Source organism: Aotus nancymaae, unplaced genomic scaffold (assembly GCF_030222135.1).
Source record: "Aotus nancymaae isolate 86718 unplaced genomic scaffold, 86718_ANA_hifiasm-v0.15.2.pri h1tg000019l, whole genome shotgun sequence".
Classification (NCBI taxonomy): Eukaryota; Metazoa; Chordata; class Mammalia; order Primates; family Aotidae; genus Aotus; species Aotus nancymaae.
This window is the reverse complement of record NW_026988431.1, coordinates 33,810,299-33,822,851: the sequence shown is the minus strand read 5'-3', so window position 1 is coordinate 33,822,851 and position 12,553 is coordinate 33,810,299. Positions and strand designations below refer to the sequence as shown.

General features: G+C 53.6%; 2 protein-coding genes across 2 annotated transcripts; one reads left to right on the top strand and one right to left on the bottom strand.

The window, feature by feature from the left end:
- Nucleotides 1-1,155: 1,155 nt before the first annotated feature.
- FOXL2NB (FOXL2 neighbor) lies at nucleotides 1,156-8,161 on the bottom strand. The gene is given in 4 exon segments (XM_064378742.1): nucleotides 1,156-5,167; nucleotides 5,170-5,196; nucleotides 5,821-5,940; nucleotides 7,996-8,161. Coding segments are annotated over 4 exon segments (699 nt in total). The 5' UTR covers nucleotides 8,096-8,161; the 3' UTR covers nucleotides 1,156-4,715.
- A 169-nt stretch (nucleotides 8,162-8,330) lies between these two features.
- Nucleotides 8,331-11,240, top strand: FOXL2 (forkhead box L2). The gene has a single exon (XM_021666626.2). The coding sequence runs from the start codon at nucleotides 8,746-8,748 to the stop codon at nucleotides 9,874-9,876; it is 1,131 nt and encodes a 376-aa protein (XP_021522301.2). The 5' UTR covers nucleotides 8,331-8,745; the 3' UTR covers nucleotides 9,877-11,240.
- Nucleotides 11,241-12,553: the final 1,313 nt, after the last annotated feature.

The window sequence follows — 12,553 nt, the reverse complement described above, 5'->3', positions numbered from 1 at the left end:
TTGGCTCAACATGCTGGGAGGAGAACCAAATTTCCATCTCTTCCCAGGGAAAGAAAGCCTCTGAATTATCCTCTATAGCATCCAGAAACAGACTGGTCCCTAGACTAATCTTAGTCCAATCTTCTGCAAATTCTCTGAGAGGGACCCCATTAGGTTGCTGAGCCCAGGACTTGGCAAGCTCTTAAATCTTCACCAAATTGGCCCCATCCCCTTCTTCTTCACAGTGAGTGTGCATGGCTGTGGGAGAGAAACCGTGTGCATATGTGTGTGTACACAGATCTCGAGTCTAGGCCTAAGAAGGTATGCAGAGAGGACCACAGGTGGATAGGAAATGAGTCTCTTAACCTGCAGCTAGATTTGGTCAGATGGAAGGAAAAACTTCCTGACCTAGCAGGAACAAACAGAAGCATATGTACGGAAGTGAAATTCAGAGCCCACAGTCAAGTGGTCACTTATCAGCTGGGGGCCTTTGGCAAGTTACTCACCCTCTCTGAGCCTCAGGTTCAAGTGTAAAATGGGAACAGTATTAATCCCTTAGGTTTTTCATAAAAATGAAATGAGATAATGCATGTAATGTTTCTGGCACAAAATAAGTGCTTAATAAAGGATAGCTATATTTTTGGCCAGGTGTAGTGGCACGCCTATAATCCCAGCATTTTGGGAGGCTGAGATGAGAGGACTATCTGAGTCCAGGAGTTTGAGACCAGCCTGGGCAACACAGCGAAACCCCATCTCTAAGAAAAATACATAAATTAGCTGGGTGTAGCAGTGAGCATCCTCCCAGTTACTCAGGAGGCTGAGGCAGGAGGGTTGCTTGAGCCCAGGAGGTCGAAGCTGCAGTGAGCCATGATCATGCCATTGCACTCCAGCCCGGGTGACAGCATGAGAGCTTGTACAACAAAAAAAACAAACAAAAGAAAAATCTGTTTTTTCCCTTTATAATAACAGTAATAATAAGTGCAGGTAAATAGTGGTTTTAGAGAATGATATCTATAAGGAAAAGGCCTTGTTAAAGTATGTCTGTCTATCTGTATATCACTGTATTTGGTTTTATCCCTTTGAAAACTGTTTGGCAGTATCTATTGAAACTAAATATATGCCTACTCCTACAATTCACTCAAGAATAGTAAAATGCCCTTCACAAAAAGACATATACAACATTGTGGACAGCAGCTTTATTTATGATATCTGAAAACTGGAAACAAATGTCCCTCAACACATGGGTGGATAAGCAAATACTAGAATATTACACAGCAATAAAAAGAAATGAATGTCTGACACATGCAACAAGACCAGTGAGTATTAAGAAGATGTTGTGCAGAAAAATCTACACATAAAGGCATACATGCTAAGACATTCCATTTACATGAGGCTCAAGGCAGGCAAAGGTAATTTACGGTGATAGAAATCCAAATATGGATTTCCTTTTGAAGCAGTGTTGATTGGAAAGACGTATGAAGGAACCTTATGAGGTGCTGGAAATGTTTCATATCTTGATCCAGCTGGAGGTTACAAACTGCATTATATTGCAAAATACATCAAGCTGTATATTGTTTACCATCTGTAAGTTATACTGCATACAAAAATATGGAACCAGCCTAAATGCCCACCAACCAATGAGTGGATAAAGAAAATGCAATATATATACACCATGGAATACTACTCAGCCATAAAAAGGAATAAAATAATGGCATTCACAGCAACCTAGATGGAGTTGGAGACCATTATTCTAAGTGAAGTAATTCAGGTATGGAAAACCAAATACCCTATATTCTCACTTATAAGTGGGAGCTAAGCTATGAAGACACAAAGGCATAAGAATGATATAATGGATCGGGTGCAGTGGCTCAAGCCTGGAATCCTAACACTTTGAGAGGCCAAGACGGGCAGATCACTTGAGGTCAGGAGTTCAAGACCAGCCTCGTCAACATAGTGAAACCCCATCTCTACTAAAAATACAAAAATTGACTTGGCATGCTGGGCATGGTGGCTCACACCTGTATTCCCAGCACTTTGGGAGGTCAAGGCAGGCAGATCACTTGAGGTCAGGAGTTTGAGAGCAGCCCTGCCAACATGATAAAACCCTGTCTCTACTAAAAATACCAAAATTAGCCGGGCTTGGTGGTATCCACCTGTAATCCCAGCTACTCAGGAGGCTGAGCGAGGACAATCTCTTGAATCCGGGAGGTGGAAGTTACAGTGAGCCGAGATCATAGGGATAGAAGCCCTTACCTTGTAAGCCAACTGCCCTGAATCTTGATGCCTGGGCATCAAGAAAAAGATTCTGTCTCAAAAAAAAAATTGGCTGGGCATGGTGGTGCATTTCTGTAGACCGTGTCTCAGGAGGCTGAGGCAGGAGAATCACCTGAACGCTGGAGGCTGCAGTGCGCCAAGGTCATGCCACTGCACTCCAGCCTGGGCAACAGAACAAGACTCTGTCTCAAAAAGAAAAAAAAAAAAGAATGATATAATGGGGACTCAGTGGGAAGGGAAGGAGGGAGGTGAAGGATAAAAGATTACATACTGGGTACCATGTAGAATGCTCAGGTGACAAGTGCACCAAAATGTCAGAAATTACCACTAAAGAACTTATCCCTATAACCGAAAACCACCTGTTCCCCAAAACTATTGAAATAAAAACTAAAAAATTGACCAGGCATGGTGGCTCATGCCCGTAATCCCAATACTTTGGGAGGTTGAAGCACGCAGATCACCCTGAGCTCAGGAATTCAAGACCAGTCTGGCCCACATGGCAAAACGCTGTTTCTACCAAAAATACCAAAAAAAAAAAAAAAAATTAGCTGAGTGTGGTGGCTCACACTTGTAGTTCCAGCTACTTGGGAAGCTGAAGTGGGAGGATCACTTGAGCCTGGGAGGTGAAGGTTGCAGTAAGCCAAGATTCTACCACTACACTCCAGCTTGGGCAACAGAGTGAGACCCTGTCTCAAAAAAAAAAATGTGTTTAATAAAGTTATACTGCATACACACACACACACGCATACACACACACACACAACCTATCTTGGCATGAGGAAAATCCCCTAAGGTAGAACAGTAATACAAAATTCAGTCCTTCTCCCTCCCTTCCTCTGGACTTTGTACCAGCTAGGTATCTAAAACTGCCTCCCTGCATGGCAGTTGCCTATCCTCTTTAAGCTTTGTGGGAGAAAACTGAGCAAGGAATGGGGACCAAGGTGGGGAGGGCTCTCTCTGGCATCCCCTCATAGGTTAGCATGGGGGTGGAGACTGCAGCCCTTACCTTGCGAGCCAGCTGCCCTGAACACAGAGACCTCTCTGTTTCCAGTAAAGTCTAGTTTGAATGTTTCAGACAGGTCCTCACCATGATCAGAGACTAGGGAGGTGTCCTTGTCCTTGCCATGGTTAGGCAAGGACAAGGACGCCTCCCTAGTCTCTGATCATGTCCTTGCCTAACCAACACCACGGTCATGCAGCTATAATGAGCAAGTAGCCCCAAATGGCAGAGAACTCTCAGATCCTGAGCTGCCTTTCAATGGTCAAACCACTCTTCCTTGGCTACAATCCCTTTCTTGGAAATTCTAACTTCATTATAAGGAAAGTGGCATTTCCCAATTCTGTCGAGCAGAGCCATTTTCTAATTCTATTAGAAGGCATTAAGCCCATCCTGGTGGGAAGCACTGAGTGAGAAGTGGAGGGCAGAATCTCTGCCCATCAAGGCTTACAGTCTGGCTGTGGAGAAAGGCAACAAAGCAACTTTTAAGAGCACATCATGTTCCCAAGCAAGTCTGGGGCCTTCTGGCAAGGCACTCACTGTTCAAAGCTGAACAAAATGGCTTTGGGCCATGAATGTCATGAGGGATATCAGAGGAAGCTTGTCAGCAGCTCCCGCCACCCTAGAATCTGCCTCTGAGAGCATCCCTGGGGTCTTTGGAGGGAGGAGGGCCTCATATGGCCCAGGACCCAGCCCCTCTGCCTTTCTCCAAGTTAGCCTCCACCATGAGAAAGGCCTACAACTGCCCTGCATTCTGCCTGATCAAAGGTGGGGTACATACTCCTGGGGACAAAATGATGCTAGTGGACTCATAGCCCAACATCAGCAAGGTAAGAAGGAGCCCAGAGCTCTGCTCTGCTGCCTCTCAGCCCTTCTGGGGGAGAAAGAGGGGAGCTCAATGAGACACTTACCAACAGAAAACAGCTCTCATGTATAAGTTCTTCCCCAGAGGAGGAAGTCGATTCTCTTTCCTCTTTCTCAATCTTCCTCTCTCCACTCCCCTACTCTCTCAGACTAATACCCAGTGGCTTCAGACTTGGTGCTGTGTGGGTGTGTGCTGCTGCAGCCTGCAGGTCTGAGCAGCAAGCTCAGCAGAGCTGCCAGACAGAGATGAAGCCTGTGTGAGTGGCCTGTGCATGTTACAGTGCATCTGGAATGCGCTGTGTACCTGAGCTTCTCTGCAGTCTGTGCGACAATCCCATCATGGAAACATCTAGGTGGCAGCCCAGTCACCCCAACCATAGCCCAAGGACATCAGAGAATCAACAGCTTCTGGGAGTCAGGCTTGTAAACATGGAGCCCAGAGGTCCTTCTGCGTCATGAGATGGGACGGTGAGCAGTGTGTGAAAAGGCTGAGGATCTGGGCATTGGCTTGACATGTTTTCCACCAACATGTGCAGGATCTGAATTCGTATGTGTAGCTGGTGACTGGGAGAGAAGTTTTGAGGGGGCAGGGAGAGGAAAACTAGAGGGGATTTGGAGTTGACTGAGAGGGAGGGAGGCAGAAGTGGGTGGAGTAACACGACCTGAGTGGAGGGACACCGAGTCCCTGAGGTGTGGGTGCAAAGGGCCGTGTGAGGGGCCGGAAGTGAGTGAGTGCTGACAGTTGTTGAGGCGTGAAGTGTATGGGGATGTAATAATAGGCACAATGAAGCTTTCCTTTGCTGTCCAAGCACCGCAGAGGCCATCCCTGCAAGGAGAGGGTTGCCGCAGGCTCTATTCTTCTCTTCCGCTCAGGAGTGGGAAGTCGGCGGGTGTTTCGGGGTCCCACTAGGAAAGGGGACCGGGGAACCTGGTGCAGGCAGCCAGCGGCGGCGTGGAGCAAGCTGAGCGATTCTAGGGAAGCGCTGCCTGCCTCGGAGCAGCCGCAATGCTCCCCTAGTAGGGCTGGGCCGCCGGGATCCCAAGGCGCTGCCGCTTCTGCCGCTGTTGCAGAATTCCCGGCCCTGGAGAGAAAAGCATCTCCAGCAGCGCCGAGTAGATCGCTCGCACGGGCTGTCGGAGCCTCCGAGGCGCAGGGCCATGCTGCAGGGAGGCGCAGGAGCTGAGGCTGCGCTTAGTCGGCGGGTCCCTGGAACCGTATCCGCAAGCGGCGCTCCGGTGAGACCATGGTCAGGAGGCGCCGGTGGCTCTTGAATTGCAGCTGCCGGACCCTGAAAAACTGGGGCAAAGAGGCAGTGAGCTCTGCCCAGCCCACCACCCTGGCCTTTGGAGGTGAGCGCTGCCCGAAGGTTACTAAGCTGGAGACCTGCGTTGCGCCAATGCCGCGGGGAGAAAAGGAACTGGCCCTGGCATCCACAAAACCTAGGCAAAATATGCCCTGTTCAGAGAGGATCCCGACCTTGCCAGCAACCAACCTGCCTCCGACGGTTGAGAAGTAAATCAAGGCGCGCCGCACCGCTTCCTGGAACGCCCGCTCCACCGACCTCTGGCTGGGCGGGCATGGAGAGGATTCTACTCTCTCCCTAGGCTTCTCTACCTTCAGCCCGGAGCCCCTGGCTTTTCCGCAGAGACCTGGAGCGGACCTGAAAGTAATCATCCTGCCAGGCTTCCCGTCCGCATTTTCTGGCCTGTTTTCTGAGCCTTCGAATGCCCGACAGCCATGTGAAGGCACATCTTGGGGAGACTGATTCCAGCCCTTCCCAGGGCACACGCATCAGGCATCCTCTTCTTCACCGTGGCTGGGGGTTCTGTTCCTCTAAGGGACAGTCAGAAATCAATATTTTCGAAACAGAACTCCTTTCTACTCCAAAAATCCTTTAGAGGAACTCCTTCCTTTGCCCCAACCCCTACACACACACACACACACACACACACACACACACACACACACAGGCTCCTTAAAGGCTGAAAAGAGAGCCGAGTGTGGAATTCAGGGAAGTGATGACACACACAACAATGCTGTTACACCTGGCTGCTGCAGGGCTGAGCAGCGGAAATGCCTGCGAGGAGAAGAAAGAGAGAGAGAGGCAGAGAGCCAGCCTGGGTGGTCAGAAAAAAAAAAAAAGGAGAGAAAAGAAGAGAGCAGCCCCCACCAGGATGGGGCCAGACCCAGCTGTTTTTCCCCCTGCCCAGGCCCTGGCTTGGGGGAGGATAGGCACTGAGGCCAATCTGCAGCAGCCCCAAACCTGACTCACCACTCCCACCCAGGGCCTGGGCACGGATGGGGGTAAGGAAGAAGAAAAACATCTGCACTCCAGCTCAGAAAGCAGCAGCAGGTATTCTACAGAACTGCTGCTTCCCCCATGTCTGTTGGGTGCAGTGGGAGAATGCCTATTTAAAAAAAAAAAAAAACTAACTACTTTGGGGATAGCCTTGCTCCCTCTCACTCTTGTTACCAGGCAAGGGCTGCCCTGCTGTCCTCTTTGGTGTCATCTTCAAGATGCTGAATTCCAAAGAGCCTTACCATCCTTGTCCTCCCTCCCTTTCATCTCAGAATGCAGATCAGAGGCCTGAGTGAGCAGCAGACAACACTTAAAGGTGGCCTGTGGATGCTGGAGCACAGGCCACTGAAGGCTCCTTGGGCTTCCGGAGAACCCTCGGAGACTAAGCAGCCTGGGAGGAAGAGGCAGGGACAGGCATTGAGCCAGCCACTCCAGACATGCCAATCACTAACACACACCTACATGACATCCATTCAGTCTGCCTTTCTCCATAAGGCAGTCTTGCCCCCCTCCTCAGCACCAAGGAGTTTGGAGCTTGAGGATTCAAAACACTGGCCATCTCTCTCATACTTTATGACTGCAGACTTTTTGTTAAGGTCAAGTTAAAAGGCGCTATTAAGGAGCACACTGTTAAAAGGCACATCTGATTTTCCCTGAAACAATCTCTGTACATGCTGACATAACTGGATTCCAATCAGAATTCTACCTAAGGTAGGTGACAACTAACTCCTGATCCTCTGGAGAGAGATCAGAACAAACGTCTCATCAGGAGAGAGATTTGAACAAGTACCTTCCTCAGTCTGATGTTTTTCTTCCCAGCCGGTGACAAAATACATACACTAGGAGGGAAAGAGGCATTGACGAATTGTGAAAGAAAGAAAGGGTGGAAGGAAGAAGAAAGAAGAAAAAGAGAGAGAAGATGCTATATCCACCAGCTACTTTAATACTTGGTGCACATACTACCTATCTATCAGTGTAGGTGTGTTTTACCTTGTAAATACCAACCTCACACCTTGTACATGTGCATACCTGTGTTTTTAAGCAGCACACATGCACCTGGTATCTCACCCATCTCAAGGACAGCTCCTCTCCATGACTTCCACATGTGACCCCTGTGCACACACATACACAGTCCCTCAAAGTCCCGGGCCACATCCCCGCCTGCGTTAGCGCAATAGCTGAGGGGCATCCACTTGGTGTTGTTAAAGCACACATCCAGCCTTCACCCCAACCCCATAGGAGTAGTACGCGGATTCCAAGGAGAAGCCTGGTTCCTAGATCCACTGGCAACGCAGGAAGAGGCAGAGGCGATTCAGACGGCGCCCCTAGGCGACTATTCCGAGATCCTCTCCCCAGCCCTATTCCAGCCCCGTCACTCTGAGAGCGCGAGGGACAGGGCAGGCCGAGGTTTCTTCGTACAGTCACATGCGTTTCTGGGCTGACTTTCCCAAATCCTCAGCGCAGCTCTCCCATCCTACCGCGTCCGGCCCCCTCGGTGTCTCGCCCCTCCCCAGCCCCGAGCTAGAAGTTCAGCCTCAAGACAGCAGCAAACAGCAAAGCAAAAGAGTCGTTTTCTTTCACCTGAAAGTCGCGAGGAGGCTTGGAGCGCCTCTCCTCGCTGGGGCCCGAGCTTCCTGGGCTCTGGTAGTATGCGGGCAGAAGCCCCCGGGGTCATCGTCATCTCCCGGTCCAGTCCGCAGAGCGAGCACCGACAGATCTCAAGGGCTCGTGAGAGCTTGAGCCAGGCAGTCGGCTGGGCCCCCGAGGCTCGCCGGGCGGGGGCAGGCCGGTCCAGGCTGTGCGGGGCGTTTACAAAAAGTGACTTGGAGATGAACTCGCCCGTGCGCGGCTGGCCGCCCCGCTATAGGGGCGAAGGCGCCTGACGCAAGCGGAACTTGGTGGAGCCCATACGAATCAGAACAGAGCGAGGCTCCTGGCGCACTAAGGACTCCAGGAGGCTGCTCCGCCAGAGACGCGGGTCGTGCTTCGGGAAACCGGGGGGCGGGGGGAGGGGAAGAGCGCAGAAAAGAAAACCCACCGAGGCGGGGACTGGCCTGGGCGGGGAGGGGCGGCGAGGCCGGAGCCCCTCTCTGTTGGGCGGACTCCCCATGGCCAGAGGCTGAGCTCCACTCCCGCCAGCCGCTCCCTAGGGAAAGGGGAAGGAGAAGGGAGAGCAGCGAGAGGCCTCCAGCGAGCGAGCGCGGGCGGCATCCGCAGTCTCCAGAAGTTTGAGACTCGGCCGCAAGCGGACTCGTGCGCCCCAACTCTTTGCCGCGCCAGCGCCTGGAGCGGAGAACAGAGGCGGCCCGGCCGCGGCGCGCCGGCTTTGTCATGATGGCCAGCTACCCTGAGCCCGAGGACGCCGCGGGGGCCCTGCTGGCCCCGGAGACCGGCCGCGCAGTCAAGGAGTCAGAAGCGCCGCCACCGAGCCCAGGCAAGGGCGGCGGGGGTGGCGGCGGGACAGTCCCAGAGAAGCCAGACCCGGCGCAGAAGCCCCCGTACTCGTACGTGGCGCTCATCGCCATGGCAATCCGCGAGAGCGCCGAGAAGAGGCTCACACTGTCGGGCATCTACCAGTACATCATCGCCAAGTTCCCGTTCTACGAGAAGAACAAGAAGGGCTGGCAAAATAGCATCCGCCACAACCTCAGCCTCAACGAGTGCTTCATCAAGGTGCCGCGCGAGGGCGGCGGCGAGCGCAAGGGCAACTACTGGACGCTGGACCCGGCCTGCGAAGACATGTTCGAGAAGGGCAACTACCGGCGCCGCCGCCGCATGAAGCGGCCCTTCCGGCCGCCGCCCGCGCACTTCCAGCCGGGCAAGGGGCTCTTCGGGGCCGGAGGGGCCGCGGGAGGCTGCGGCGTGGCGGGCGCCGGGGCCGACGGCTACGGCTACCTGGCTCCCCCCAAGTACCTGCAATCCGGCTTCCTCAACAACTCGTGGCCGCTGCCGCAGCCTCCCTCACCCATGCCCTATGCCTCCTGCCAGATGGCGGCGGCCGCAGCGGCGGCGGCGGCTGCGGCTGCGGCCGCAGGCCCGGGTAGCCCTGGCGCGGCCGCTGTGGTCAAGGGGCTGGCGGGCCCGGCCGCCTCGTACGGGCCGTACACACGCGTGCAGAGCATGGCGCTGCCCCCCGGCGTAGTGAACTCGTACAACGGCCTGGGAGGCCCGCCGGCCGCGCCCCCGCCTCCGCCGCACCCCCACCCGCATCCGCACGCACACCATCTGCACGCGGCCGCCGCACCGCCGCCGGCCCCACCACACCACGGGGCCGCCGCGCCGCCCCCGGGCCAGCTCAGCCCCGCCAGCCCAGCCACCGCCGCGCCCCCGGCGCCCGCGCCCAGCAGTGCGCCCGGCCTGCAGTTCGCTTGCGCCCGGCAGCCCGAGCTCGCCATGATGCATTGCTCTTACTGGGACCACGACAGCAAGACCGGCGCCCTGCATTCGCGCCTAGATCTCTGAGAGCCCACCGCACGCCAGTGCGGACGGATGCGAGGATGCAGGAACGCGCGGCGCCGGCCCTGGTCGCAGCCGCAGCCGCCAGCCGGACCTCGCACCCTCTGGGGCCGCCTCTGGAGCCAGCGCCCAGGGTCCCTCTGTGCTTTTTCGCTCTCCTCAGCTCCTCTCGCCCCTCTTTGTCCCTCTGCTTATCCTTCCGTGCTCACCTCCGTGACCTCTATGGCCTTGCACTCCCCCGGCCTGAAGCCGCCTCTCTGCGCGCTTTCTGCTGGGCTCTTCTCTTTCCGGAGCCCCCGAGTCTCCTGCCCAAATTGACCGCGGAAAGCGCCCGGGGCCGAGGTGCGACCCGGCGTCGGCGGTGCAGACCTCGGCCTTCTCTCACAGGTCGGTGCGCTAGCGCTCGGCGTTCTCCGCCCGACCGCCGTGCAGTCTTTAGCTACATGCGCCGGACCGGATTGGCGGCGGAACCCGCGCTGCGGGAGAAAGAGACGGACCAATGTGTGTGTTTGCTCCGCGAACCCTCTTGAAGGTGTTCAGAAGCTGCTTGCCGCGGGGCCCACTAGGCGTTGCGGGGGTTGGGAACCAGCGGGAGCCGGGGCAGCCCGCTCCGAGGCCTGTGCTTGATTTACACCACGGGCCCGCGCAGAGGGAGGCTGCGTGTCCTCCGCTGTCGGTCCGGGCGCTTCGGGCACCTCTGGGCCCCGGCGGCTGGCTAACGTTTTGTTTAAAAGATCGGTGGGGCTTTTTAAGAGAGTATCCAAAAAAAAAATTTAAGGAAAAAAACATTCACCGGGCAACCGGGGAAGTATTGTGGCCTTGGAGTTTGCTAAATCCAAACATAAAAATCAAAAGCTTTAGTATTCTTCATCTTCTCTTCTGGAAGATTTGTGTTAGAGTTCCTGTCGGACCTTCAAAAAGCTGTGTTCAGAGGTAGGAGAATATATCCAATAAAAGACGGTTTCGTCTACCAATTGGGGAAGTTTCACCCGCTCCCTATCTGAAGAAAAAAAGTCAGAAACAAATATCCCCGGATCTTCCGATGCAAGTCCTGGATCCCGGGAGATGACTGCCTGCCTGGCCCTCGCTGCAGGGACGGCTCGTTCTTCCTGCTTTTTGTTTTTCAAACGTCCTGCTTCTCCCACCTTGGGAAGGAGAAATGTGAAACCCGACAGCGACCGACCTAGGCGGTCTTGTGGCCCCCAGCCGGCCCAGCCCGAAAACCTTAGCCCTGGTTGTCCTGTAGTTTGTCGTTTGGGGGACCAAATTTTCTAGAGAAAACTAGAGCACTTTGTGGTGTTTTTGTTTTGTTTGTGGTTTTGTTTTTTGCCTTGTCGATTTCCGAATAAATTTTTTGTTCTTCCTTTTAACACGGACTTGTTTATTTCCTTCGCGCCTAAGTTAGTTCAGCAGCTAATTAAAAGTGGGAGATTTTCAGCAAAATTTTATCTTTTTCAGAAGGAGCTAAACAAGGATTGAGAGCAACCGGGGTGGCGGGCGTTTGTGGCTGTCGCTGCTGCTTTGCTTTCCTGGGGATTGTTTGTTTTCGGTGTCATCACTGGCCCGTTGCAGCTGTTTAACGTCAGCAGAAAGACTTTCTGCCGCGGTTCGTTCACAAAGCGTTACTATAGGTAGGACTTGTTTTATTTTGTACCCATTCAAGTTTGTATTCTACCTCATATACAGTTGTACTAAGTTTATGCGCTGGCTGTGTTTTTATTATTGTTCTCATACTTTTCGATTTTGAGTCAACTATAACAGCCAAGAATTTTTTCCCAGTATTAATAGATAAAATTCTGGTTGTGGAAATGCGCTACAAGCTACTAACCCCTGTACAAATGTGAGGCGTGACTGCTTTATTATTTTTAATAGTCAGAATTCATTTACCTTGAGATATGGGTAGTCGATTTGGAGGTTTCACTAAGGATTGAACATACTTCGTGGCTGCAGAAATTTAGTCTTTTTTCTTTCTCTCTCTTCCTTTACTGAGATCTTCAAATAACGAATTAAGATCCGTGCTTCCGCGCAGGCACACAGGCGTTTGACCTGGTTGCAGTCTGGTTCTCCCAGGTGGATTAGGGGGGTGGTCGGCCTTCAGTCTTCTGATGGGATAGATGACTTCCGACTTCTGATGGGATAGAACAGCTGATTCTTGCGGGCTGCTGCTCAGCTGGGACTAGACCCCGCACCCAGCTGTGTGTCCCTCACTGCCCCCGTCCATTTTGGGGCCTGGCCAGCAGTGTGGCGGCAGGTCCAGGCCGGCTGGTGGGCCAGGAGATATTTGGCACCAAGGGAATGAGCCTGCAGGCCTCTCACTTCAGCCCTCCAGTGGTCAGGCCATAGGAACCTCAAGGTGGTAGCCCTGTTATATGTAGTTGAGCCCAAGTGGCTCCTGCTCAGAATGACCCCTGCCCCCCCACCACAACAGGCATCCTGCGGGAGGCTACAAAGCAGGAGACTAAGCCATGGGGATTTTCAGGGGGCATCATCCCGAGACTGGGACTGGAGCCTGCCAGGAGCCGACAGGAGCAGGATGGAGAGGGAGGCTCAGCTGGGGCTGGGAGCCCTAGAAGCTAGTCAGGCCTGGTGTCTGGGTGCCTTTGGTGCCCAGCTGCTCCACTGTCTGGCTGACTAAGGGGAGTTGCAGAACAGAAAGCAGCCTGCCGTGTGCGTGTCTGTTTGT

Coding starts and splice junctions, on each gene's coding strand:
- FOXL2 (XM_021666626.2), top strand. CDS start 8,746: ATGATGGCCAGCTACCCTGAGCCCGAGGACGCCGCGGGGGCCCTGCTG.